The following is a 23,722-nucleotide window of genomic DNA, read 5'->3' on the forward strand; positions in this document are numbered from 1 at the left end:
AGGTCAAGAAGGGTAGCATCCCGTGATGTATTTAAAAGGGTCCATCAGGGGCACCTGGGTGGCTCAGACGGTTAAGCGGCCGACTTGGGCTCAGGTCATGATCTCGTGGTCCGTGAGTTTGAGCCCCGCGTCGGGTTCTGTGCTGACAGCTCAGAGCCTGGAGCCTGTTTCAGATTCTGTGTCTCCCTCTCTCTGACCCTCCCCCGTTCATGCTCTGTCTCTCTCTGTCTCAAAAATAAATAAACGTTAAAAAAAATTTTTTTAAAAATAAAAGGGTCCATCAATCGTCATTTCAAGCATAAAATCTAATGTAAAAAGGGCTGCTTTTGCAGAACCAGATACAATTGTTTAGTGGGAATGTTAAGAGATTTTATTTTATTTTTTTTAACGTTTATTTTTGAGAGAGAGAGAGAGACAGGGTGTGAGTAGGGGAGGGGCAGAGAGAGAGGGACACAGAATCTGAAGCAGTCTCCAGTCTTTGAGCTCTCAGCATAGAGCCTGATGCGGGGCTCAAACTCTCAAACGGTGAGATTATGACCTGAGCCGAAGTTGGCCACTTAACGGAGTGACTCAGGTGCCCCTAAAATATTTTATTTGAGGGCACCTATGTGGCTCAGTCGATTAAGCATCTGATTCTTGATTTTGGCTCAGGTCGTGTTCTCACAGTTGGCGGGTTTGAGCCCATCAGGCACTCTGCTTTCAGCACAGAGCACGCTTCGGATCCTCTGTCTCCCTCTCTCCCTGCCCCTCCCTGGGTGGTTCTCATTCTCTCTCTCTCTCTCTCTCTCTCTCTCCCTGTCTCAAAAATAAACATTTTTAAAAATTTTAAAAGATTTTATTTGATACCCTTATTTAAAAACTTAGTATTTCCTAATACCTTTTTGTTTTAAATAACTTCTTTAAATTTTTAAAAATTCAAAAATTTAATTTAAATCCAAGTTAGTTAACATATACTGTAATAAATGACTTCAGGAGTAGAATTTGGTGATTCATCATTCACATATAAGACCCAATGTCCATCCCAACAAGTGCCCTCAATTCCCATCACCCATTTAGCCCATCCCCCCACTTGACACCCCTCCAGCATCCCTGTTTTTTCTCTGTATTTATTTATTATTTTATTTTTAATTTTTAAAAGGTTTATTTATTTATTTGAGCGAGAGAGAGAGAACGAGCAAGCAGGCTGTGAGATCATGATCTGAGTTGAAGTCGGATGCTTAACTGATTGAGCCACCCGGGTGTCCCTGTTCTCTGTATTTATAAATAACTTTTTAAAAAGATTTTATTTGTAGAGGTGCCTGGGTGGCTGGGTCAGTTAGACATCTGATTCTTGATTTCTGCACTGACGGCACAAAGCCTGCTTGCAATTTTCTCTCTGCCCCTCCCCTGCTTGCGTGCTCTCTCTCTCTCAAAACAAAATAAACTTAAACATTATATATTTTATCTGTAAGTAATCGCTACACCCAACATGGGGCTCGAGCTCAACCCTCAGATCAAGAGTTGCATGCTCCACCAACTGGGCCAGCTAGGTGCCCCCAAATAACTCTTTTTCATTAGCCCTCTATAGACGCCCCCAATCCCTGGCAGGACCTCTGCTTGCCCAGTACACACACACACACACACACACACACACACACACACAGGACCTCTGCTTGCCCAGTACACACACACACACACACACACACACACACACACACCCCAAAAGCTGGTGCTCAGTCTCAGGCCCCAGCGCTCAGTCCGGGTCACAGACACGCCCCGAGGTCAGCAGCCCACTAGGTGGTCAGAGCAGAGTGATCCAGGCAGAGGCGGACCAGTGTTTACAACGGTTGGCTGATGTAACAGCCATCTGCATCAGCCTTCCTTAGGGACAATGACGAGTTTACTAGTTTTGCCCCCTTGTTATTAAAAGTGCTGATTTATTTATTTATTCTTGAGCTTCTTTTTCTCTTCTTTCTCGCGTCACAGAAAAAGCCAGAGCCCCCGAAGCCACGCTGGGGTCTTACCTCCAGGGGAGCCACGAGTTTTGTCTCCTTTGCTTGCTCTCTTTTCTGTTTGCTTATTCGTGTTTAGTGTTTTGAGTATGTTTTGGCAACATTTATTTTCAACGAATGTTAGAAACGCAGCCCTCCCCCCCCCCCCAGGGGGCGCCTCCCACTGCCAGACCTCGCGGCCACTGGGTGCCACTTCCAGCCATGGGGGCGCGTGGGTGTCACCTGAGGGAGCTCGGTTTTTCCCACCCCCAGCCGGTCCTGGGCCGCGAGCACCTCCAGTCGGGGTATTTCTGTGGAACGAGAAAGGAACCGCCCGAGCGGTCGGGAAACTTTCCCGCTGCCGTTTCCCCGGGGACCGCAGGGTCCCCTGTCTCCCTCCGAGCGGGCTCGGGCGGCAAGGTCGGAGTTGATCGGAGGGTCCACTCCGTGTCCCGGGGGGCGGTCAGCCTCCCGTCCCGAGCCCCGGGCAGGGGGCGGCGGGTGGGGACCGCCGGAAGCCCAGACACCTGCGGCCCCGGGCCGGCCGGGCGGTCCCCGAGCGCCGGCTCCTCCTTTAAAGCGGCGGCTCCGCCCCGCCCGCGGTTCCACCCAACCGCCGGATTCCGGCCGCCCTGGCAGAGCGTCGCAGCGCCGCGAGCCCGCGAGGAGCGCGCCGTCCGTCCAGTCCCCGCGTCGGGTTCCGCGCCCCCGGGTCCCCAGGCCCGCCGCCATGGCCAGCCAGGAGCTGGCGCTCAAGCTGCAGCGGCGGCTGCAGTGGGAGGAGGTGGAGGAGGGCGGCCTCCAGCCCGCGCCCGGCGCAGCCCCGGCGCCGGAGCACGAGTCCCCCGCCCGGGCGCCCACCGCCTGCGCCGACGCCGAGCTGAGCGCGCAGCTGAACCGACGGCTGGACATCAACGAGGGCACCGCGCGGCCCCGCCGCTGCAAGGTCTTCAACCCCTACACCGAGTTCCCGGAGTTCAGCCGCCGCCTCATCAGGGACCTGGAAAGCATGTTCAAAAAGTGAGCGCCCCGCGCCGCCCTGTGCCTTGCGCCCCCCGAGCGCCCTGCGCTGGGGACCCGGGAGGTGGGGGCGTGGTGTGGGGGGGGAGGTGGGGGGTGGGCGGGTTTCCCGGCTCTGCTTTGTGGGACTGGGTGGGATAGTTTAGGAGTTCCGGGGGTGCCCTTAGCATTTAACCCACGCCCCCGAGGCCCTGCGCGCCCCGAGTCCGTGCTGGCGCGTCTGGGGGCGCGCGGGGGGGCGGTCCTGGCCCGGCTGCGGAGGGCAGTGGCCGCAGCTCTCCCGGACTGAGCTCAGAAGTTCCCCGGGGCAGCGGAGCCGGAGTCCCACGCTCCCGGGTCCCGACCACGGGTCCCGCCCCTGCGCCGCTGGTTGCGAGATTTGCCCGCAGCGCAACTTCTAGGAAACAGAGTCGCGCAGCGGCTCACCTGCCAGCTGTATCTCCCAAGGGAGAAACTAGCCCCGTTGTCCTTTTATCTTTTAAAACAAAAGGGGATAGTTATCCTTGGCTGCCGCTCGGGGTCTGATGTACCCACAGAGGCTGAGAACTGGGAGTTTGTTAAACTCGTTGCAAAAGATCAGGACGTTCCTGGAGCGAGTGTGACTAGGGAGCCTCCTGGGGGCGTCGCCTCATCTGTTTTACCCTTTCTTGTCTTTGGGGCAGTAGGCGCCCGTCGCAACCGGACGTGGCAGCTGGCAGCGGGTCCTGCTGTGAAAGCCCCGCGGAGCCGGGGAGCTGCTGGCGCGCCCCAACACCGGGCGATGGAAGCAGCATAGAGAGCCCCCTCTAGTTGTCTTTGTATCCTGCGAGGTCCCTGGACCTCAGTTTTCTCATCTGTAGAGAGAGAGAGCAGCGATGGTCCCAGCCTTTTAAGGCCATAAAGTATTTTGCACACCGTAAGCTTCTAACCGAGCTATTAATATTATTTCCAGAATTGGGCCAAGACCGGAAAAATGCCTGGGGGGGCGAAAGCCTCCGGCCAGGTCATACTTAGGGCGTTTTTAAAAGCGCTTGGAATGTGTTTGTGCTCCGCGTTGAGGTTCTATTTAAAGGCTCTGTGGCCGGCACTGGGTGGCCAGAGCCTTGGCCCCTTCCTGAGGCTGGGCTGCTGTCCAGGTCAGTGGAGGCTGGCACCTGGAGCCTCCCTGCCTCCTCTGTTTCCCTGACACCCTGATGTCCCAGTCCCTGGCTTGCAAGCACTGTTCTCTGGTGTTCACACCTGGTGGGTCTAGTTTGGGCAGTTAAGGAAAGCTGAGTTGGGGCAAAAAAAAAAAAAAAAAAAGCATTTGGAGTGGAGATGGAAAAGCAATGGGTACTTGGTTTGTCAGAGCCCCTTTGATTTATTTGGGAGTATGCTTTGGCTCCTTTGCTCCCATGTCCCAGCAGTTCCCAACAGTCCAGCTGGACTGGGGGGTGCATCTTGGGGACCTCCTTCTTCAGTTTGCTTTGGGATGACTTGGGTTTCTTTTATTTATTCTACTTTTTTCTAGAACAATCTTTGAAAGGTTGAACTTGTTTGTTGGCTACATAAGAGTCATAAAGGGAGTCCACATAGAGTAGAGGGCCTTAGGAGGACAAGCAAGGTGGCATCCGTGAGGAAGCAGGCTCTGGAAGAAGGTCAAGCTCAAGGGAAGGCACATGTGGTCCAGGGTCCCAAGAGAGCTGGCCAGTCCAGCCTGTGCGTGGTGCCACACGGTGGTTCTCCAGAGCTGCGGTGTCAGTCAGAATTCTAGGTTGGGTTTTCTGTCACTTTCAACCAAAAGTGGCATAAACAAAAAAGGAGGTTAATGGGCTCATAATTGGTGTCAGGTATGGCTGGACCTAGGCGCTCAGATGATACTATCAGTGCTTAGTTTCTCTTTTTCTTAAGCCAGCTTCCTCTCTGTGTTGTCCCCGTTCTCAGGTGGCTTATCCCTGGTGGTGGCAGTCTGGCCACAGCAGCTCCAGTCCAGGGGGAAAGGGTAACCACAGCAAAGGCCTTATTGTCTCTCTCTGCCTTTAGCTTTGCTATTGTTTCTTACTGGCTCTCAACCAATTGCTGTGGCCAGGAGACTTGTTTGCTCTGATTGGCCAGGCCTGAGGCATGTGCTCCACCCCTGCAGGGAGGAGTACAGCCCTATCTCTAGCAGACTTGGCCTTGGGGAAGAATGGCTTTCACCGGCAAATCTGGAGGCTATTGCTGAGGAGGGAGGGTCAAATGCTGGTGGCTTGTGAATGACCTTCCCGGGTCATCCTGGACCCAGATCACTGGCACTTTGTTTACCTTCAGCCACAAGTGTCATGGCTGGATTGCATGGCTCCTGTCGGCAGGGAGTGGGATCCGAGGCCCAAGCTGCTGCGGAGACGCCTTCCTGGGAACCATCCCTGTGTCCCAGAAGAGGAGAGAGGCAGAGCTGCTCGAGTCAGCTGAGCAGTACCTGGAGACCCCAGCACAGCAGGGGGAGCAGTGTCACCTTTGGATTCGGACAAGCATAGGGCTGACAGGGCCTGGGATCTGTGACCCTGAACAAGTTACATGATCCCTCTAAGCCTTGGTTTTCTTGCTGGTAAGATGGGCACAGTGCTGCCTTCCCCTGAGGGCCAGGTAGCACTGTGGCTACCGGGGCTGGGGCCACTGGGGAATGCTGTCTTTGTTTCCCCACTGTGTTTGGAAAGGCCCCCCGGAACGTGATGTCAAGACTCAGTTATGTATCATGAGTGTGGGGAGGGTGGGGACACAGCCCACTTATTCCAGGGTCATTAGCTGTGACTGTGACCGTGGGCAAGTTGCTTAACCACTTCGGGCCTTTCATCATAGAATGGAGGCAATTGTTCCTTTCAAGGGGTTTGGTGAGAACCCAGCGAGACCACTTTGGCTCCAGCCCTGTGTCACACCTTCAGGCTCCCCACCTCCTACAAAAAACAGGGATTGCATGACCCCAAGGCTGGGCTTCCACAAACTCGGCATCCTCCCTCCTAGCTCATCGGTTTTCCTTCAGGGTGCATCTGCCCAATTTCGCTTGTTGTCCCGACCCCACTAGGGTCAGCGGCCCCAGGTTGGGAGATTTGTTACCTAGACACTCGTGACTCGGCTCGGCAAGTGACTCTAGGTGATGGACAAACCCCTCCTCTTGTGAAGGGGCCCTGCTGTGCCTTCGGTCACTAGGCTAGACCAATTGCCCTGCCACGCCTTGGTGGGCTTCCTGCCCTCCTGCCACCTCAAGCTCCCTCCAGATGGCCAGCTGGCTCCAGGACCTGCCTGAGCCCATCCGCCCAAGGGGCCTCCTGTCCCTGCCGCCTTTGCCCAGGCTGGGGCAGGCCGCCTCCACCCGGAAGGCTGCTGTGGGGCTGGCAATTCGGGGATTTGCCACCTGCCCCAGCCTGGCAGTGCTGCTGACCCTCTGCAGCCTGCTAAGGAGCTCCTTGGTCCCAGCTTTGCCCACAGCCCAGCCCTGATTCCCTGCTGGCCCGCTTTCATATTTTCTTCTTCCTGTTGTCCTGCGTGACTTAAAAAAAACAACAAATTTTAAACTGTGCGTAGTTAGGTCCTCTTGAAAACCTGACGGCTCACTCCTGCATTGACCCCTGTCTTCAGCTGCCTTGGCCCTCACTGAGGGCCGGGCGAGGAATCCCCTTACTGGGGCCTCCCGGGCTCCTATGCGGATTAGCGTCCTCCGGCTGCCGCCGTAACAAAGTACCGCAAAGCCGGTGGCTCAAAACAGCGTGAATGCATTCTCTTACCCTTCTGGAGGCTGGAACCGGAACCCAGGGTACCGGCAGGGCTGTGCGAGGCTACGGGAGCTTGAGGGAAGAAGAATGAATCCTTCCATGCCTCTTGTAGCTTCTGGTGGTCACCAGCAATCACTGGCATAATCTTGGCTTACAGACCTGTCACTCCGATCTCTGCCTTGTTCTATCACTGTCCGCGCAGAGCCCGATGTGGGGCTTGGACCCACAAACCATGAGTTCATTATCTGAGCGGAAGTCGGAGGCTTGATCAACTGAGCCACCCAAGTGCCTCAAGTTTTGTTTTTTTTTTTTTAATTTTTGAATGTCTACTTATTACTTTTTTAATTAAAAAAAAATTTTTTTTAACATTTCTTTATTTTTGAGAGACAGAGGCAGAGCAAGACAGAGCACAAGTTGGGGAGGAGCAGGGAGAGAGGGAGACACAGAATCTGAAGCTGGCTCCAGGCTCTGAGCTGTCAGCACGGAGCCCCACGTGGGGTTCGAACTCATGAACCGCGAGGTCATGACCTGAGCCGAAGTCTTATGCTCCACCCACTGAGCCGCCCAGGTGTTCTTGATGGTGTTCTCCTTGTATTTGTGTCCTCACATGGCCCCCTTGTAAGGACACCAGTCATTGGATTTAGGGCCCACCCTAATCTAGTACGACTTCATCTTAGTTTAATTTATTACATATGCAATGATCCTATTTCCAAACAGGATCACATTCTGAGGTTCTGGGTGGCCGTGAATTTGGCAGGGGGGCACCCTATTCAACCCGTTACCGCAAGCGAGCAGGGCTTCCCAGTCCTTGAGGCACCATGACCACCTTCTCCTTCCTTGCCTCCTGAGGGATTGGGGAGCCGGAGTAGGCAGGCCTGCCCAAGGAGGCCCTCGGATCTGGGGACGTCAGAGCCTTAACCAAAGCCTCCATATTCCTACCCTCAGCAGGAGGATCGATCTTCCCAAAGCCCAATCCTAATGGAAATGGAGCTGCTATCTAACTACAAAACACAGAACCGACAGCATTACCCTCCACCCCTCCCTTCACCCCCACACCCCCAGTCGTCCCAGGAGGGCACTCACTTTCAGCAAAAATTTCAGTTTAATCAGAGTTGCCAGATCCAGACTCTGATGTCGCCTTAGTTCACTCAAAACCTGACTTGATGGGCATAAAGTACGCCTGTTCCTTTTGTTCTGAGCTAGAGAAACGCATGCAGGTACTGCCGAATGTGCTTTGATCTCTTAAGTTTGATCTTTCTATTTGCAAGTGTCGCTTAGGGATGTCTTGCATTGTCAAGGTTTCGAGGAAGAACTGGATCCCTCCCCCGACCCAGCTGTGAGGATGTTGGGCTCTTGGGCTGGGGGTCACTTGTCTTTGTACCCCTGGGGCCTACCACAAATGAGCCTGGCTGCCAAATGCTGTGTCGTAGGAGGAAGAGAATTTTCGAGTGAGTGTGGGAAGCCAGAGGCATCATCATCCTGGCCAGAGAAAGCTCCCTCTTCATTTCCAAGTGTGTTACTGGATAGCCTGAGCCAAGAGAACAGTGGCCTGATTTTAAACGAAGAGTGAGAAGGCCCAGAAGAAACTGACTCTGGGTTCGTGTCCAGGGCTGTAACAGAAGCTGGTGGAGGTCAAGGCTAGACGGGAAACTTTAATTACCCAGGGCTTATCTGGGGGCCTCTTTCAACAGGAGAGACTGAGGGTGGCCACTTAAGGGTAGGACCCAAATGCAGCACCTCAGGGGCGCCTGGGTGGCTCAGTCGGTTAAGTGTCCGACTTCGACTCAGGTTACGATCTCATGGTTCGTGGGTTCGAGCCCCACATCGGACTCTGGGCTGACTGACAGCTCAGAGCCTGGAGTCTGCTTTAGATTCTGTGTCTCCTTCTTTCTCTCCCCCTCCTCTGCTCGCACTCTGTCTCTGTCTCTCTCAAAAATAAAGAAACATTAACAAAAACAAAAACAAATGCAGCACCTCAAAATGTGGCTGCTGTGTTTTTGTAGCTACACTAAAAGTTTGTCTTTCATTCCCCCAAAGAAAGGGTGGGGAGAGGAGCATTTGGCTCTGGGAAAGTTGTCTTTTTATTGAGAATCCGAAATGGTGATGTCGTAGATGCCCCTCCAACGCCCACGTCACCACTAAGCCCAGAAAAGGCGAGGATGTCATAGGACTGTTCATTTCTTATGTTGCCCACCCTTATCCCATTTATTTTTCTCCTCCTTGAGGGAGGGAGAAAGGGTGTAGACTTAGAGGGCAGGCGTTTGCAGTAGAGGTGCAGAGGGGGGAGGGTTACTAGGGGGGAGGGGAGGCAGCGCACCCACTCTCAGGTGCATCTTCTGAGCGAATTGACTTTGAAGATGAGGAAGGTGCCTAGAGAAAGGCGACGAGAGCTTCTGACTCCTGATTGGAGTTTCAGTCCACGGTGACCTGCCTTAGATTTGAAATTCCCACACCCGCACTGGATTTTGCACATTTGACCTTGCCGACCGTGGGTGGGGTGAGAGAACCCTGGGCTAGTCTGAATTCCTGGGGGGCGTTCAGCCAGAACTCAGGCTGGCTTCTGTTTCGGGGCCCTGGTCTCTGGCAGAAAGACACCTTGACTTGGAAGTATTTCTTAGACCTGTTCAAGCACTGGTTGTTTCCATTTGCCGAATGAGGTGTGCTGACCACCACGGAGGGGAACTGGGAGGGGCCTCCCAGCTCCTGGCGGTCTGATCTTTGCAGGGAGTTTCTTCCTCTTCCTTGCTCCCCACTCTCCCCACCTCACTCCCTCTGAGAAGTCTCTTCCACCCTCGTTACAGAGCCTTCACATTTCATGAGAATCACATTTCATGATTCATTTCATGAATCCCTTGCAAGGTTAGTTAATAAGTGCCTGGTTTCAAAGCTGTGAGGTCTCAGGGGCTCTATTTATACTCTAGCCGGATCGTACCCATAGTCCAACTAGTAAATAGAAATAGAAATACCTCCTTTCAGGGCCGCCTGGGTGGCTCATTCGGGTAAGCCTCCGACTCTTGATTTCGGCTCAGGTCATGATCTTGCGGTTCGTGGGATCGAGCCCCGCGTCAGGCTCTGCGCTGAGATTCTCTTTCCCTCTCTCTCTCTCTGCCCCCTCTTCCTTTCTCTCTCAAAATAAATAAATAAAATGAAAGAAAAAAAAAGAAATATCTCCTTCCTTTGAATTTGAGGAGGGTCCTCACGGTGTGGCTGAGCCAGTGGTCTCTAAAATGTGCTGATTCAGTCGGGCCTTGGGAGCCACGGCCACCAGACCCGGCGAAGAGATGCTCCTTGGAGGAGCCCAGCACACCCTCCAGGCTTTGCACACGTTTGCTTTCAGTTTCCTGCTTCGTGAATATCTGCATCGTGTGCACCCTCGTGTGTCCACACATGTGACATGTGTGCTCACATTCACTCTCACCCTCACGCATTCAGTGCCTGTCCTCCTCCGCATCATATAGTCCTGCCTCTACAAGCCTCTTTCAGCTCCTGTGTCCCTTGAGTGTTAGTGATCGAAGGGCACTACTGGTCCTAAATCCTAGATGATCCTTGGAAGGCCCAGGTACAGGGACACCTGAGTTGTTGGAGCAAGGACCACACTATCCTGCAGGATGAAACTTGATCGTAGTCGGTGCTCTGCCAGGACATAGATTTGTTGGTTCCAAGGCTGCGTGACCTTTTGTGACCCCTTCCCCAGTGTTCTCACCTCTGGGGTCCCACAGCCATCAATGTCTATACACTTGCTAACCATAATCTGCTGTGGTACCATAATGATGATGATGACGAGCCCTCTTATCTACTGTTTGTGAGCCATTCATTCATTCATTCATTCAGTTAAGCACCTGCTGGGTGCTGGGATTGCACAGATTGAACCAGAGGAGACACTGCCCTTGAGAAACTCAAACTCTTAACAGTGAGCTGGATTTTTTTTTTTAAGTTTGTTTATTTTGAGAGAGAGAGAAAGACCATGAGCAGGGGAGGGGCAGAGAGAGAGAGAGGGAGAGAGAGAATCCCAAGCAGGTTCCACACTGTCAGTGCAGAGCCCGACATGGAGCTCAAACTCACAAACGGTGAGGTGACATCACGATCTCAGCCGAAACCAAGAGTCAGATGCTCAACCGACTGAGCCACCCAGGTGCCCCAAAAGTGAGCTGGATATAAATGATGCTGCTGGACAGGAGGATTGCAAGTCCTGGAAAGGCCAGCCACCACCCGTGTGCAAGACACTTCATGTGGCCTAGCGGCCCCCGTGAAGATGTGGGGAACGCTGTGACTTCAGGCTGTTGCATTCAGGGTAGGGGTCCCGGTCTTTCTGGATGTAGTCAGGGAAGAGCAGCCAGCCAGGACTGGGAGGGGATCCAGGTCCTTGAGCGAGGGAAGCCCTGGCACTGAGGGTCCTCAAGGTGGAGGATGGCAGCTTACCGCTTGAAGTGTGACGGGGACCCACTTGACCATGGAGGCCACAAGGAAAGGAGTCAATAGCTTTGGTTCAGTATAGAGAAGAAGACTTTCTCGTGGTTGGAGTGGTTGAGAAATGGAAAGAATTGTCTGGAAGGTGTTAAGCCTTTTCTCTGGGGTTTCACTGGAATGCGGGTCGCCCAATTCCTTGGAGTGAGAAGTTTCCGGCGGGGCTTAGGGAGGCTGGGGGATGGAGTATTGACCTTCAAGTTTCCTTTGAGCCCTATGGTTATAGCTGGAGCTTGTTCTATCCTATCCTATCCTATCCTATCCTATCCTATCCTATCCTATCCATCTTATCTTATCTTATCTTATCTTATCTTATCTTATCTTATCTTATCTTATCTTATCTTATCTTATCCAGAGAGCACAAGCTGGGGAGAGGGGCAGAGGGGGAGAGAGAATTTCAAGCAGGCTCCACAATCAGCCTATGCAGCCCTATGCAGGGCTCTAGCCCACAACCTTGGCTGGGATCATGACCTGAGCCAAAATCAAGAGTCTGGGGCTCAACTGACTGAGCCCCTCACACGCCCCCAGAGCTCTTTGCCTCAGGTCTTTGGAACCTCTGAAATCACATAACGAGTTGCGGGCACCCATTTGCTAAGGGCATCCACCTTCTCGCAGGGTTTAAGGCCCATCTCTCCACAGCTGAGATCCCCTGGTTTGGAGGGAACAGATTAGAATCTCACAACTAAAAGAAAACTTAATCATTTTTGTTGTAAAATTATGATGTCCCTGTTCAATACCTCTTGTAAAATAGTAGAGCTATTTACGACTTGTGGAGAGTGGAAGCCGCAGGATCTTCTATTCCAAGGGATGGCTGCCATCAGATTAGGTACCAGCTGCTGAATGTGAGTGTTGAGACTGTATATACTGTTCTGCCTTGTATCAGTTGGGAGGCCCTTGGCTCAAGTCATGGAAAACCTTGCCCTGAACCCAACAGTGAAGAATCATCTCGTATAACAGGGTGTCCAGAGGATCCAGGTGGCCCTTGGGCATGGTTGGCGGTTGCTGTCGGAGACTCGAGTTCGATCCTCCCCACCCCTCCAGTCTTTGTGTTGCCTTCATCTGGGGGCGGGTAGCAAGATGGTGAGTTCCCCAAGTCACATTCAGCTGTGACAAAATCAGAGGCAGGAAAGAGCTAGAGTTCTTGTAAACAATGAGGAAATCTTGGGGCGCATGGGTGGCCCCATCGGTTGAGCATCTGAATTCAGCTCAGGTCATGATCTTGCGGTTCTAGAGTTCGAGCCCCACATCAACCTTGCTGCTGTCAGTGTAGAGCCCACTTCAGATCCTCTGTCCCTCTCTCTCTCTCTCTCTCTCTCTCTCTCTCTATCTCTGCCCTTCCCCTGCTTATGCTCTCTCAAAAAATAAATAAAACATTAAAAAAAACATGAGAAGTCTTTCCCAGATGGATCCCCTAAGCCAGCCTCTGGCATCCCTTTGGCCAGCATTGGGTCAAGGGCCCACCCGGGCCAGTGACTGCCCTTTCCTGAGGGGCAGGAACCTGGCCAAATGGAGGTTTGTAAGGGAGAAAAGGAGGGGTGGAGCCCAACAGTGTTCCTTTTGGGTCTTTTCCTGACCAGTGGACCATGGCTCTCTTGTGTCCATCTCTGTTTTTGTATATATAGGAGGGGTTTGGATTCTGGAGACCAGGCAGGGAGCAGCCCATGACTGGGAGCTCTTAGATGCCTGAATGTGGAAGTCTTTCCTCTGGGACACTCACTGCCACCATTTTAATCAAGACTCCCTTTGATCTCTTTCTTTCTTTCCTTCTTTCTTTCTTTCTTTCTTTCTTTCTTTTTTTAATTTTTTTAATGTTTATTTTTGAGAGAGAGAGACAGAGACAGAGAATGAGCAGAGGAGGGGCAGAGAGAGAGGGAGACACAGAATCCAAAGCAGGCTCCAGGCTCTTAGCTGTCAGCACAGAGCCCAACACGGGCTTGACTCAAGAACTGTGAGATCATGACCTGAGCTGAAGTCGGACCCTTAACCGACTGAGCCATCCAGGCGCCCCGCCCCCCCCCTCCCGCCCCCACCTTTGATTTCCTCTTTGCCTGTGGCTGTAGATCCCTGGCAGCTAAGAGTGTTGTGTATTTGGGGGTGGGGATGTGTCTGTGTCAACTGCCCTCTCTAAGCCAACTTTCAGTAAAGCTCCTACTTTGCCTCAAGTAATCCTTCCATTGTAACAGAGTTTGGCCGAACACCAGCCATGTCACCTCTGGGATGGGAGGGCCCAACTGGCTTCCTTGGGCAGATTTCACCAATTACACTCCTCCTCTGCTTTTTGTCTTTGACGATTGTTTGCTGATGCCTTCCTTTTCTCAAGCTCCCCCTCCTCAGACCTCCTTTGTCCTCTTTATCATCATGACTCTTGTATCTCTGATTTCCTCTCCTTTTAGAAGGGTCTACAGGTGGATCCGCAGTGAGTGTAGGGGACCAGCCGCCATCTTGGCTGGCAGTCACACGCGTTGATGTCTCTCATTCCTTTTAGCGTCTTCTAGTATTGTGTTGAGAGGGGCCCCTCTCTTGTAGGAGGGGTGGGTGGAAGGGTATCCAGGCCTGATTTTATTTTCTCTCAGTCTTAGCCTAACTGCCCCCCTGTGTTGTGGGATGAAAATAAAGTCTTTGGTTTTGGAGGTGAGCCAGTGCCAGCAGCAGCCTCCCTGTGCCGGTTCCTGGTTCCAGGCCAGGCGGAGCCTTAGTGTAGGGGGACGGGCGGGGAGCAGTGGACTGTTCCCAGCCACACCGGGGTCTGATTCTGAAGTGAATGGTGTGAATAGTGTGGCTGCCTCTGGGTGGACAAAGGCTTAACCTTCTGCAGGCTTGGATCAGATTGGAAGGAAGTAGGAGGACATTGTCCAAGACATTCAAACTGCGTCCCCAGGGCTGGCCCCTCTGCCCCTTCCTGGTGGGAACAGAGGACGGATTGAGGCTGCAGCTGACGCCAGCTCTGGGGTTAGACACCTCCGAGGGGGACCCCCAGGCCACCTGGCACTGCTCAGGGAACACTGATCGTGCCTGGGACGGCAGTCCTGGCATCAGCCCTCTACTGACAAGGTCTGGCTGTTGACCGTCCTAGCTCTGCGTCCATGGGGACCTGGCGAGCTCTGTCTTGTGTCTTGGCCTTGGAGAAGTGCTGTCCCCAGATCCAGCGCTGCCCTGCTTGGCCTCAGTGATAGGGTCTCTGTCCCCTCCCTAAATGCCTCCTCGTGCTTTGCCCACCCCACCCTACAATGGTCAGCTTTACTGAGCCCTGGGCTCCCCCCCCCCGCCAAAACACCTAGCAGTCACCACTTGTAGAGTACCTACTGTGTGCAGGCACTGCTGTTAGCCTTTGCATCTCAAACACCATTAGGTGGGTTCTGTTGTCACCCCGTTTCACAGATGGGGACCCTGGGACAGAGAGAAGCTAGGTAGCTTGCCCAGGGTCACCCATCACGTAAGAGGTAGAACTGGAATTTGAACCCAGAAGGCCTGTACTCCTGTTCCTTGTGCCACTAGCCTCTCTCTCTTTTTTTTTTTTATTAAAAAAAAAATTTTTTTTAAACATTTATTTATTTTTGAGAGACAGAGCACAAGTCGGGGAGGGGCAGAGAGAGAGGGAGACGCAGAATCCGAAGCAGGCTCCAGGCCCTGAGCTGTCAGCGTGGGGCCGGACATGGGGCTTGAACCCACGAACCGTGAAATCATGACCTGAGCCGAAGTCGGATGCCTAACCGACTGAGCCACCCAGGCGCCCCTAGCTTCCCTCATTAATGTCATTATTGCCCCCATCTGCTCAGGCTCCAGATCTCAGCCATCCTTGGCATCGCCCCTGCAGGTTGCCCGGGACAGCTGGCCTCCCCTTATCCATCTTACATGTTGTGACCTCTTGCCAGAGCCCGGATCTCATCACCTTGCATCCCTCTTCAGAATCCTCTGTGGGTTGGGGACAACATACAACATTCCATAGCTCCCCATTGCCCATGGGATAAGGTCCAGGCTCCTCATGAAAACCTGTAAGGCCGGTCCCTGCCGGGTGTCGCATTCTGCTGTTACCAGTTGCACCGGCCTGGCCCTGCTCTTGCTGGGCTGTTGCCCGTCCCCTCACCCCGACTCTCCTTACTCTCCAATTTCTAATGGATCGCACTTAGTATTGTTGATTCTTGTGACGTTCCCCTCCCTCCATAGGGTTTGTCCTGGGAACGCAGGCACAGGTCTTTATGCTTGAGTGGGGCTGACGACTTCTCCAGTCCCCATGCCCACCCCAGGGCCAGGTTAGGGGTGACTTGACCCCTGTGGAGGGGCTGAGCTCTGCCTCTGGAGCTGCACTGTGGCCCCAATGACTGCCTCTGGGGAGCTTCGCAGCTCACAGGCTGTCAGAGGAAAGGGGGGCCATCGTGCGGGCCATGCGGTTCTCTCTAGCGGTGCCACTGACCACACGCCATGCAGGCACAGGCCTGTAAGTGAGATGTGGAAACAGGTAAATGACCACCTTCTCAGGTTGTCCCCAATATCGTTTGACCACTCGGCATACAGTCAGAGCCTTAATTAGGTCCCTCTGGTTCCAGCCCCATGTTTTTTCCACTACGGACCTGCAGGTCCCGTGGCCCCCAGCAGAACTGCTGGGTTTGAGGTGGTGCCGGCCCAGAGCGGGGGATGCGGAAAAGGACTGGCTGGCAGTGAAGTAGTGGGACGGAGATGGACACCGAGGGCCCAGAGGCTGCGGCCCCGGGTGCTTTTCCTTCCTGTTTGGAGGGACGGCCGAGTCCCCCCCACAGGCCACTTGAGTTGGGCCTGGGGCCCCTGGCCTCCCCTTCTTCGGGGCCTTCCCCTGCTCTTTGTCTCTCTGACTCCTGGGTTTGAGGGCTGAGGAGCAGTGGGGGCACTGCTAGGGCTGCCCCAGTCCTGACCGAGTTGGTGTGGAAGCCTCGGGTTGTTTGGGGGAAGCCGTCCCCCCAGATCCACAAGGCTCCTGGGAACGTCCTGGAGAGTTAGGTTTCCAGGGGGGCACCTCTGGCCTTGTTTCCTGGCCCCTCACCACTTTTATAGGAAGTGTTGGGGAGGCACTCCATGCCGCACCTTCCCAGCAAAGGACTGACCTTGCTCAATTTGACATTCCTGGGGAGAAGAACCCAGGTAGCCTCCCCACCCCCATTGCCCTCGGGAGCACACAAATCTCCCAGAATGCCTTGTGGGAGCAGACTCCACTCCCTCCCTCTGGGACATCCCCGCACCTCTGGACTGGACTGGTGACAGTGGCTCCCTCCCTGGCCTCTGCACTTGTGCTCCCCTGTTCCTGCTCCGCCGTCCCAGCCAGCCGCCTCCCTCCCCTCCAGCTCTGCCCAAGTTCCGGCCTTATCTCGCTCAACAGCCTCTTTGTACATCTGCCTGCCCGCCGGGACTGGTCTTTGTGCTTTGCTTCAGCTCTGGAGAGGCCCCAGGTAGACGGGAGCCAGGTGGTGAGTGAGCAGATGAATGGAATCAGGGCGAGCCAGGAACTGATTGGAAATCAAAGACTCTGAGCTCGAGCTTTAACTTAACTCCTCAGTCCCTGTGTCACTGTTGTACATCCCCCCGCCCCCCCCCCCCTTCAGAGTCTGCTTCCTCTTACTTTGCACGCAGTTGTAACACACTTGGAGATCTGGTTTCCGGGCCTGCTCCCAGCCTGAGGCAAATTGGAGGGAAGGAAGGAGGGAGGGAAGAATGGAGGAAGGAAGAAGAATGGAGAGAGGGAGGACCCTCTAAAGATAGGAAACCAGAAACTCAGAGACCTGGGCATCCGGACTATGGAGGAGAAACAACTGTCCTGTGACCTTGGGGTGTCCTGAGACTCATCTGGATAGGCACCGTTAGGGACATCCACGGAGAGCCAGGAGCATCCCTGGAAAGGCCATTGGCTTTGGGGACAGTCTGGCACAGTGCCCTTCTCTGACTTGGGAGTGCCTGGGCACCACAGGTGTTGTGAAAATGGAGGTTCTGATTCAGCAGGTCTGGGGCAGGGCCTGAGATTCTGCGTTTCTAACAATCCTGGGTGACCACGATGGCACTGATCTAGGGACCACACTCGGAGCAGCCGGTGCCTGCCTGTTTGAAAAGGCAGTGCCTGATTTCCATACAAGGCCTTTCGCGATAAAGAAAAGCAGGGGAGCCCCAGGGTGCTGGAGTGGATGCCACCCTCCCACACCAAGACATTTTCTGGGGCACTGCCATCCTCCCGAGAACCACCCCCTCCCCCGCCAGGGTCCCTGGGGAGTTTCTCATAGCTGAGCCTCAGACACACAAAGGCTGCCTGGCTTCTTTCTTCCTAATGGCAGGGTTATTCTGGCGAGGTGAAAACCAAGAAAACCCAGGGGCTCTGCACGGTGGAAGCTGAGAGAGCAAGTGATTCACGGAACCAGGAGGGGCTGAGCACTGGATGGACACTGGACACCTAACCCTGCACCCTTGCCGCTGTCCCTTCGTCCCCTCCCTAGTGGACTTTGGTGGGGTTGAAGTTAGGGGTTAACGGCACCCTTTTGGCCAGGCCAGGGGCTTTCCCAGGCCATCGGCCCACGGCTGTGGGCATGCCGGTGAGGGATCCCAGCCTGCCACACCCCACCCCACCCCACACCACCCCAGCATGTAGTGCCGGCCCCAGTCGCTAAAGAGCCTTTCTGAGTGACCCCTGGCAAGAGACCTGACCCTCTCACACAGGCTGGGCTGGGCTGGGCTGCCACTGAGCACGGGCTTCACGGAGAGTCTGAATAAGGGACCTCGGCAGGCTGTGGATTCGGGTTTCCCCCAGAATGCTAAAGATGGCGACAGCTGTTCGAGGTCCGTTTGAGAGTGGGCAGCTCTTCAGAGCAGGCGCCCTGGAAGCTGTCTTCCTCTTCATGGCTGCAGACAGGTACTACTTTTAAAAATAGCTCCCTTTCCTTGGCTGCTCACTGGGTGCCAGGGGCTGAGTGCAGGCCTGTTATCTCCCTGCAGGGCACAAACAGCTCTTCTCCTTGTACTCAGTCTGCAGAGGGCTCACCCGCCTGAGTGTCTCCCAAGCCAGTGGCGGCACTGGGTGTCAAGGCCGGCCTGTGTCTCCAGGGCTGTCTCCAGTGCTGATGGGACCAGAGTCTCTCCCGGGCAGATCCCGGAGAGTATAAAGATGACCGGGACTGAGGGCCTTTTAAAGCAAAAACCATGGAAAAGTTCAGCAACTCAGAGCGGGGGTGGGGGTGGGGTGGCTAGGAGGAAATCCCAGGAAGCGAACAAGCATCAGGGTCTTGAGTTGACGGGTGGTTTTTCTTTGACATCCTGGGTTGCCTTCAATAAGAAAAATAGGGGTTACATTTTACATTCTTGAAAAGAAACTGGTACAAGGAGCTAAGATGTTGGTAGGGGAGGAGCTGAGGGCTTCGGGGGACTCCCAACAAGCCTGCCAAGCATTTGAAAGACGGAAACTGTGGAGAGGAGAGGGAATATTTCCACGGTTTGAAATAGGGGGAGGGGAATGCAGGTTTAGGCTGGGCTTGCAGGGAGAAAGAAAGCCCCAGATGGGCCTGGGGCTAGGGCTCCATGCTTTCCCCTGAAGCCTGGTCCCACACCCCCAGCCTGGGAAAGGCCTTCTGTCCCTGGTGGCAGGGGTTGGAGGCGTGGGGTGTCTTAGTGGGTGGCCCTGCCAGCTGTTTTGTGCAGGTGGGCCTGACCTGGGTAGGTGCTGTTCCCTTTCCACGGGGCTGGATTCCAAATCAAAAGGAAGGTGATAGCATTTTCACTGGGGGGGGGGGGGGGGGGGGGGGGGGGGCAGGGGGTAGGGGGTAGGAGGCAAAGGTGGTTTCCAGAACGCAGAAAACAAATCCAACTGCATGCACTTTCCCACAGATCTGAACGTTGGTGTGAGATAGCCAGTTTGCAGAAGGCCTTGTCTAAAGGTGCTTCCATACTAGCCCCTCCCCAGGGGCTCTGAGCAGAGTAAAGATGATGGTTTTGCCTCCTGGCCCAGCCTTGAGGACCTCTGCTTCCTTGTCACCTCTCTGCTTCCTTGTCACCTCAGCTTTCTGCAGCCACCCCCACCTCGAGATGTGATAATGTAGTCCTAGAACCTTCTGAAGATAAAGGCCTTTTTTTTTTTTTTTTTTTTTTAAATACCTTACTTCCCCAGGAATCTTCTCTCTACCATAGCTTTGACTAGTCTCTCTGACTTTGCTAACTGTCACTGGAGGGCGACCTTGGCATTCTGTTAGGACTGCCTGAATATCAAGTTTTATTTCCCCCCAAATGAACCCCGGTGACTGGGTGGCCCTACCCAGGGTTTGGGGTGAGAGCTTGGGCATCAGGCTAGGGGTCCACCGGCTTAACTTCAGCAGACCTAGTGACCTGGGGCTGGTTGACCTCCATGGGTCCCAGTTTCTTCATCAGTCCTACACCCCTCACAGAAGTTCTGGCGGGTCAAATCAGATGAAATTTATTCGAAGGGCTCGGCTGCCGAGACTGTTTCTCCAGATGTTTGCAAGATGGCAACACTGAAATTCTCTTGGTCAAAAATTAATGACTTTGCCTATTCGGGACTCTGCACCATGGCTCCGATCATTTCTGCCAAAGCCTTCAAGGCATCAATTGCAGACGGTATGCATCTTACAGTTACAATAGCAGTCTCTTTGTTGGGACATTGAGTGACCTCTCTGGCCCCTGAGCTCTCACGGGGTCGTGGGGCACATAGTATAAACTCAGTTAATGATCATCCCTGCCTTCTCTGCTCCATGTAAAGCCAAGGACCTGCTTGGAAGTCCCAGGTTAGTTCTCATCCCCAGGAGGTGGCTTCACTGCATACTTCTGTCACCATCTATCCAGTGGGGTGACTAATCACCACTTCACAGCACTGTTGGATTAAACGAGGTGATTTTGCACAGTGCCCAGCACTTAGTAAGCTCTCAATAAACCATAAACACAGGCGGCTATTATTAATTCTTCACAGGGCTGTTGTAAAGATGAAAAGGATTAGTTTACGAGACAATGTGTGGTGAGCTGCAGAGCAGGCCAGGTTTAGTTATTGGGCGCTTTGCATCCCATGGTGTGCGCTGCTCATGTGGTCATGGGGTGCTTTGAGAGGAACAGATAAAACAGAAAGATGACGAAGGGGCCCTGGGAGGTTTTTCCTGCCTGTCTCGCAAACCCAGGTCCTGAAGGAAGTGACCGTGGACAAGCCCTCGTGGAGGATCACTTTGAAGAGGGAAGGACGCACTTCCCAGCTACACGGGGAGGGGTGAGGACGCCACTAATGTGTCACTTTCTAATCCTGCCTGGACTTACTTACGTGGCCCCTGGCCATTGCTTCAGGCAGGAACAAAGGCAAGCAAGCAGCCTTCCCTGAGTCCCGGGGAGTGAAAGTGGTAGCCGGCTCATCACCCCACTCTTCCCTGCCCTGCTCGGCTTCGGAGATGTCCCTTCCACATCTACACGCTGGCTTTGTTGCTGTGCCAGGCTGATGGCCCCCTGTGCGACATAGACAGGCCTGCCTAGATACACCTTTGGCCCTTTCCTCCAGCTGGGGTTTGCCCGCTGCAGTGCTGGGTGGGCTTTTTCCTGGCACTGACTCACCGAAGTGGTCACCTTTGCCTGCCTCTTTAAAGATTTCTTTAGGGGCGCCTGGGTGGCTCAGTCGGTTCAGGCTCTGACTTCAGCTCAGGTCATGATCTCACAGTTTGTGGGTTTGAGCCCTGCATTGGGCTCTGTACTGACAGCTTGGAGCCTGGAACCTGCTTCAGATTCTGTGTCTCCTTCTCTCTCTCTGCCTCTTCCCCCGACTTGCACTCTCCCTCTATCAAAAATAAACATTAAAAAAAAAAAAAAAAGAAGATTTCTTTAAATTCCTTTAGCCTGTTTCCAGACTTTGCTGACGCCCTTTCTGACATGTTTGTCCCTTTTCTTAGGCCTGGAGAATGTTTCAGGCTTGAAACAGTTTTTCCAAACCTTCTCGACTCGTGCCGGTCAGAACCCCAGAAGAGAAACAGAAGGCTGACATCTCAGCCCCCTCCCTGTGCATGAGCCCGTGGCACCAGCCCCACTGGGGTCCCCTGGGGGAGGTCGTGCTTATTGTAGGTTATGTGAGCAGGGAACCCTGGTCGGTCCTTCACCCTGACCTGTTCTTCTCTCCTCCATCCTCCTTCCCAGCTTCTCTCCCATTCTGGGCCCTCCTCTCACTCACACCTAGGCTTTTGCTGCTCCCTTTAGAGACCCCAGCCATCTTTGCCTTTGCCCTCAGTGATTCACATCCGAGATGCACCGTCCTTCAGAACTTCGGGGCTCCTGGTCTCTGCAGACTTTGTGTTGAAACATGCACCGTGTGCATTGCTTATTGACATATATTCAAAATCTCGGCGTGACAGGTACCATTGTGGTTGTTTAACCCAGTCCTTCTAACACCAAATTGTTGTGAGATGCGTTGTTGTGTGTTCTTTGGAGCGCTCGGCGACCAACGAGTTCCGCCTTCTAGTGGAAAGTCCCCAAAGGCAGAGGATTGTGTGATCAAATGAGCCTGTGTGCTCTGTTTCCCTCTGGTAGGTTTCAGATGACCATATGGAAGGCTCTGGAAAGTTCCACCCTAAAGAAGCCTGTTTATTTTGACTAGGACTCCCTGTAACAGAGACTGTCCCTCCAGCCTGTTTGTAAGAGCTCTTCTTACCCCAGGTCTTATTCTGGTTGGCTGTTTTTGCCAGGAAGTTCTTCCCTGTGTTGGCTACAGGCCAGCTCTGTCATGTCCCCGCACAGAGCTTGCTGCTCTTTGGGAATGCTCCTGGGAAGTTTAAATGCGTAATCTGAAGGCGGCGCCCTGCTCCCAGGGCCAGATGCTGCCAGTTCCTCCTTCCACGCCCATTCTGACATGGTCCATCGACCTTCGTGGGGGCCCCCCACGGACCAGGCCCACATCCCCCAACGTGTGGGGTCAGCCTGGAGAGGAGAAGGGCGTCACGGGCTGGAGGGACTGTGGCTCCGCTCTTTCAGGATTTGGGGCTGTGGGAGCCCAGAGCTGCCACCATAGGAAATATCTAGCAGCGGGAGGTGGTGACTGCTGAGGAGCAGAGGGCAGACAATGGGGCTGTTGGCCATCAGAGATGGAAGGGGGCAGCTCCCTGAGCTTGAGGGGACAGAAAGGCCACTGAGGACAGCGGGGTGGTGGCGGGGGGGGTGTGTTCTGGGCGGGAGGAATGGCATGAGTCGGCTGCTGTGGCTGGAACAGATGTGTCCTGGGCCTCATCTCCAGCCTTACCACGTGGGCCTCAAAAATACCACCAGCCCTCAGGGCTAGATGTCTCGTTGCCCACAGGCTGCATTCCTGGGTGGGTGGGTGGGTGCCAACAATGGCGGGCTTTTGTCGTCGGGAGGGTGGAGAGGGGGACAGTGCAGGAGCCTGCTTTGTTTATCTGTTTTTACTGTGGTAGGATGCACGTAAAATCTGCCCCCCTTAACCATGTGAGCGCACAGCTCAGTGCAAACACCCCCTTTGTGTTACCATCACCACCACCATCTGTCTCCGCACCTTTTCCTCGTCCCAACTGAAACGCTAACCCACGAAACTCACTCCCCAGGCCCTGGCAACCACCGTTCTGTCTCCGTGACTTGACTGTTCTAGGTCCCTCATACAAGAGCAGCTGTATAGTGTTTGTCCTTTTGTGTCTGGCTTATTTCAGCCCTGCCGTAATGTTGTCAAGGTTGGTCCTGTGTTGTCGCATGTGTCAGAATTTCATTCCTTTTTGCTGTGAATCATAAACACACCGTATTCCGTCGTATGGGTCTACTTCATCTTGTATCCATTCATTGTCACTGGACACCTGGGTGGTTTCCACCTTTTGGCTGTCGTGAACGGATTTGCTTTTTATTTATTATCAATATTGTTTTTATTTTCGAGAGATGGTGCACGCGAGCGAGGGAGGGGAACCAGAGGGAGAGAGAGAATTTTTTTTAATTTTTAATTTCTTAAATTAAAAAAAAATTTAATGTTCATTTATTTTTGAGAGAGAGAGTGAGAGCGAGAGAGCGAGAGAGAGAGAGAGAGTGGGGGAGGGGCAGAGAGAGCCGGAGACACAGAATCCGAAGCAGGCTCCAGGCTCTGAGCTGTCAGCACAGAGCCCGACACAGGGCTCAAACTCATGAGCCGTGAGATCATGACCTGAACCAAATCAAGAGTTGGACACTCAACCGAGTGAGCCGCTCAGGCGCCCCCGGATTTGTTTTTTTAAAGCAAGATGTTCATTTGTACCCGAGCAACAAGGGACCTCTCAGGAGCAGAAAATGGGATGGACTTGAAGGGAGGAGAGCCGGGGCGGGGGGGGGGGGGGTCCGTGGGAAAACCCTGTCACAGCCCAGGTGTGTTAAGAAGTGGGGGGTAGAGCTGTTGGGAGAAAGCAGAGGACAGAAGGCTGAAGAAGGCTCCTGTGGGATACCCTGGCGCTGAGGAGTAGAGGGCGGGGCCGGCATGCCCCCACCTTGATGAGGCAGGGTTGGTTCCCAGCCAGGGGACCGGGGCGGGGGACAAAGGGGGCTGGAAGGACAGCCGGCAGAAATGCTGGCTCTGTGATAAAGCTCGGCCAACAGGTCAAAGCCAGGTCCCCTCTC

At 53.9% G+C, this 23,722-nt stretch overlaps 1 protein-coding gene across 2 annotated transcripts in view; it reads left to right on the top strand.

The window, feature by feature from the left end:
- The first annotated feature begins 2,288 nt into the window (after positions 1-2,288).
- The window catches only part of EFHD1 (EF-hand domain family member D1), a 41,728-nt gene continuing 20,294 nt past the window's right edge, over positions 2,289-23,722 (top strand). The window contains exons 1-2 of one of the 2 annotated variants that reach the window (XM_042995652.1): positions 2,904-2,990; positions 17,452-18,023. In XM_042995652.1, coding sequence (XP_042851586.1) covers positions 17,923-18,023 — 101 coding nt within the window. In that variant the 5' untranslated portion in view covers positions 2,904-2,990; positions 17,452-17,922. Of the gene's footprint in view, positions 2,991-17,451; positions 18,024-23,722 lie in introns of both variants that reach the window. The other variant, XM_042995651.1, reaches the window with a different exon arrangement.

This window comes from Panthera tigris, chromosome C1 (genome assembly GCF_018350195.1).
Source record: "Panthera tigris isolate Pti1 chromosome C1, P.tigris_Pti1_mat1.1, whole genome shotgun sequence".
NCBI lineage: Eukaryota > Metazoa > Chordata > Mammalia > Carnivora > Felidae > Panthera > Panthera tigris.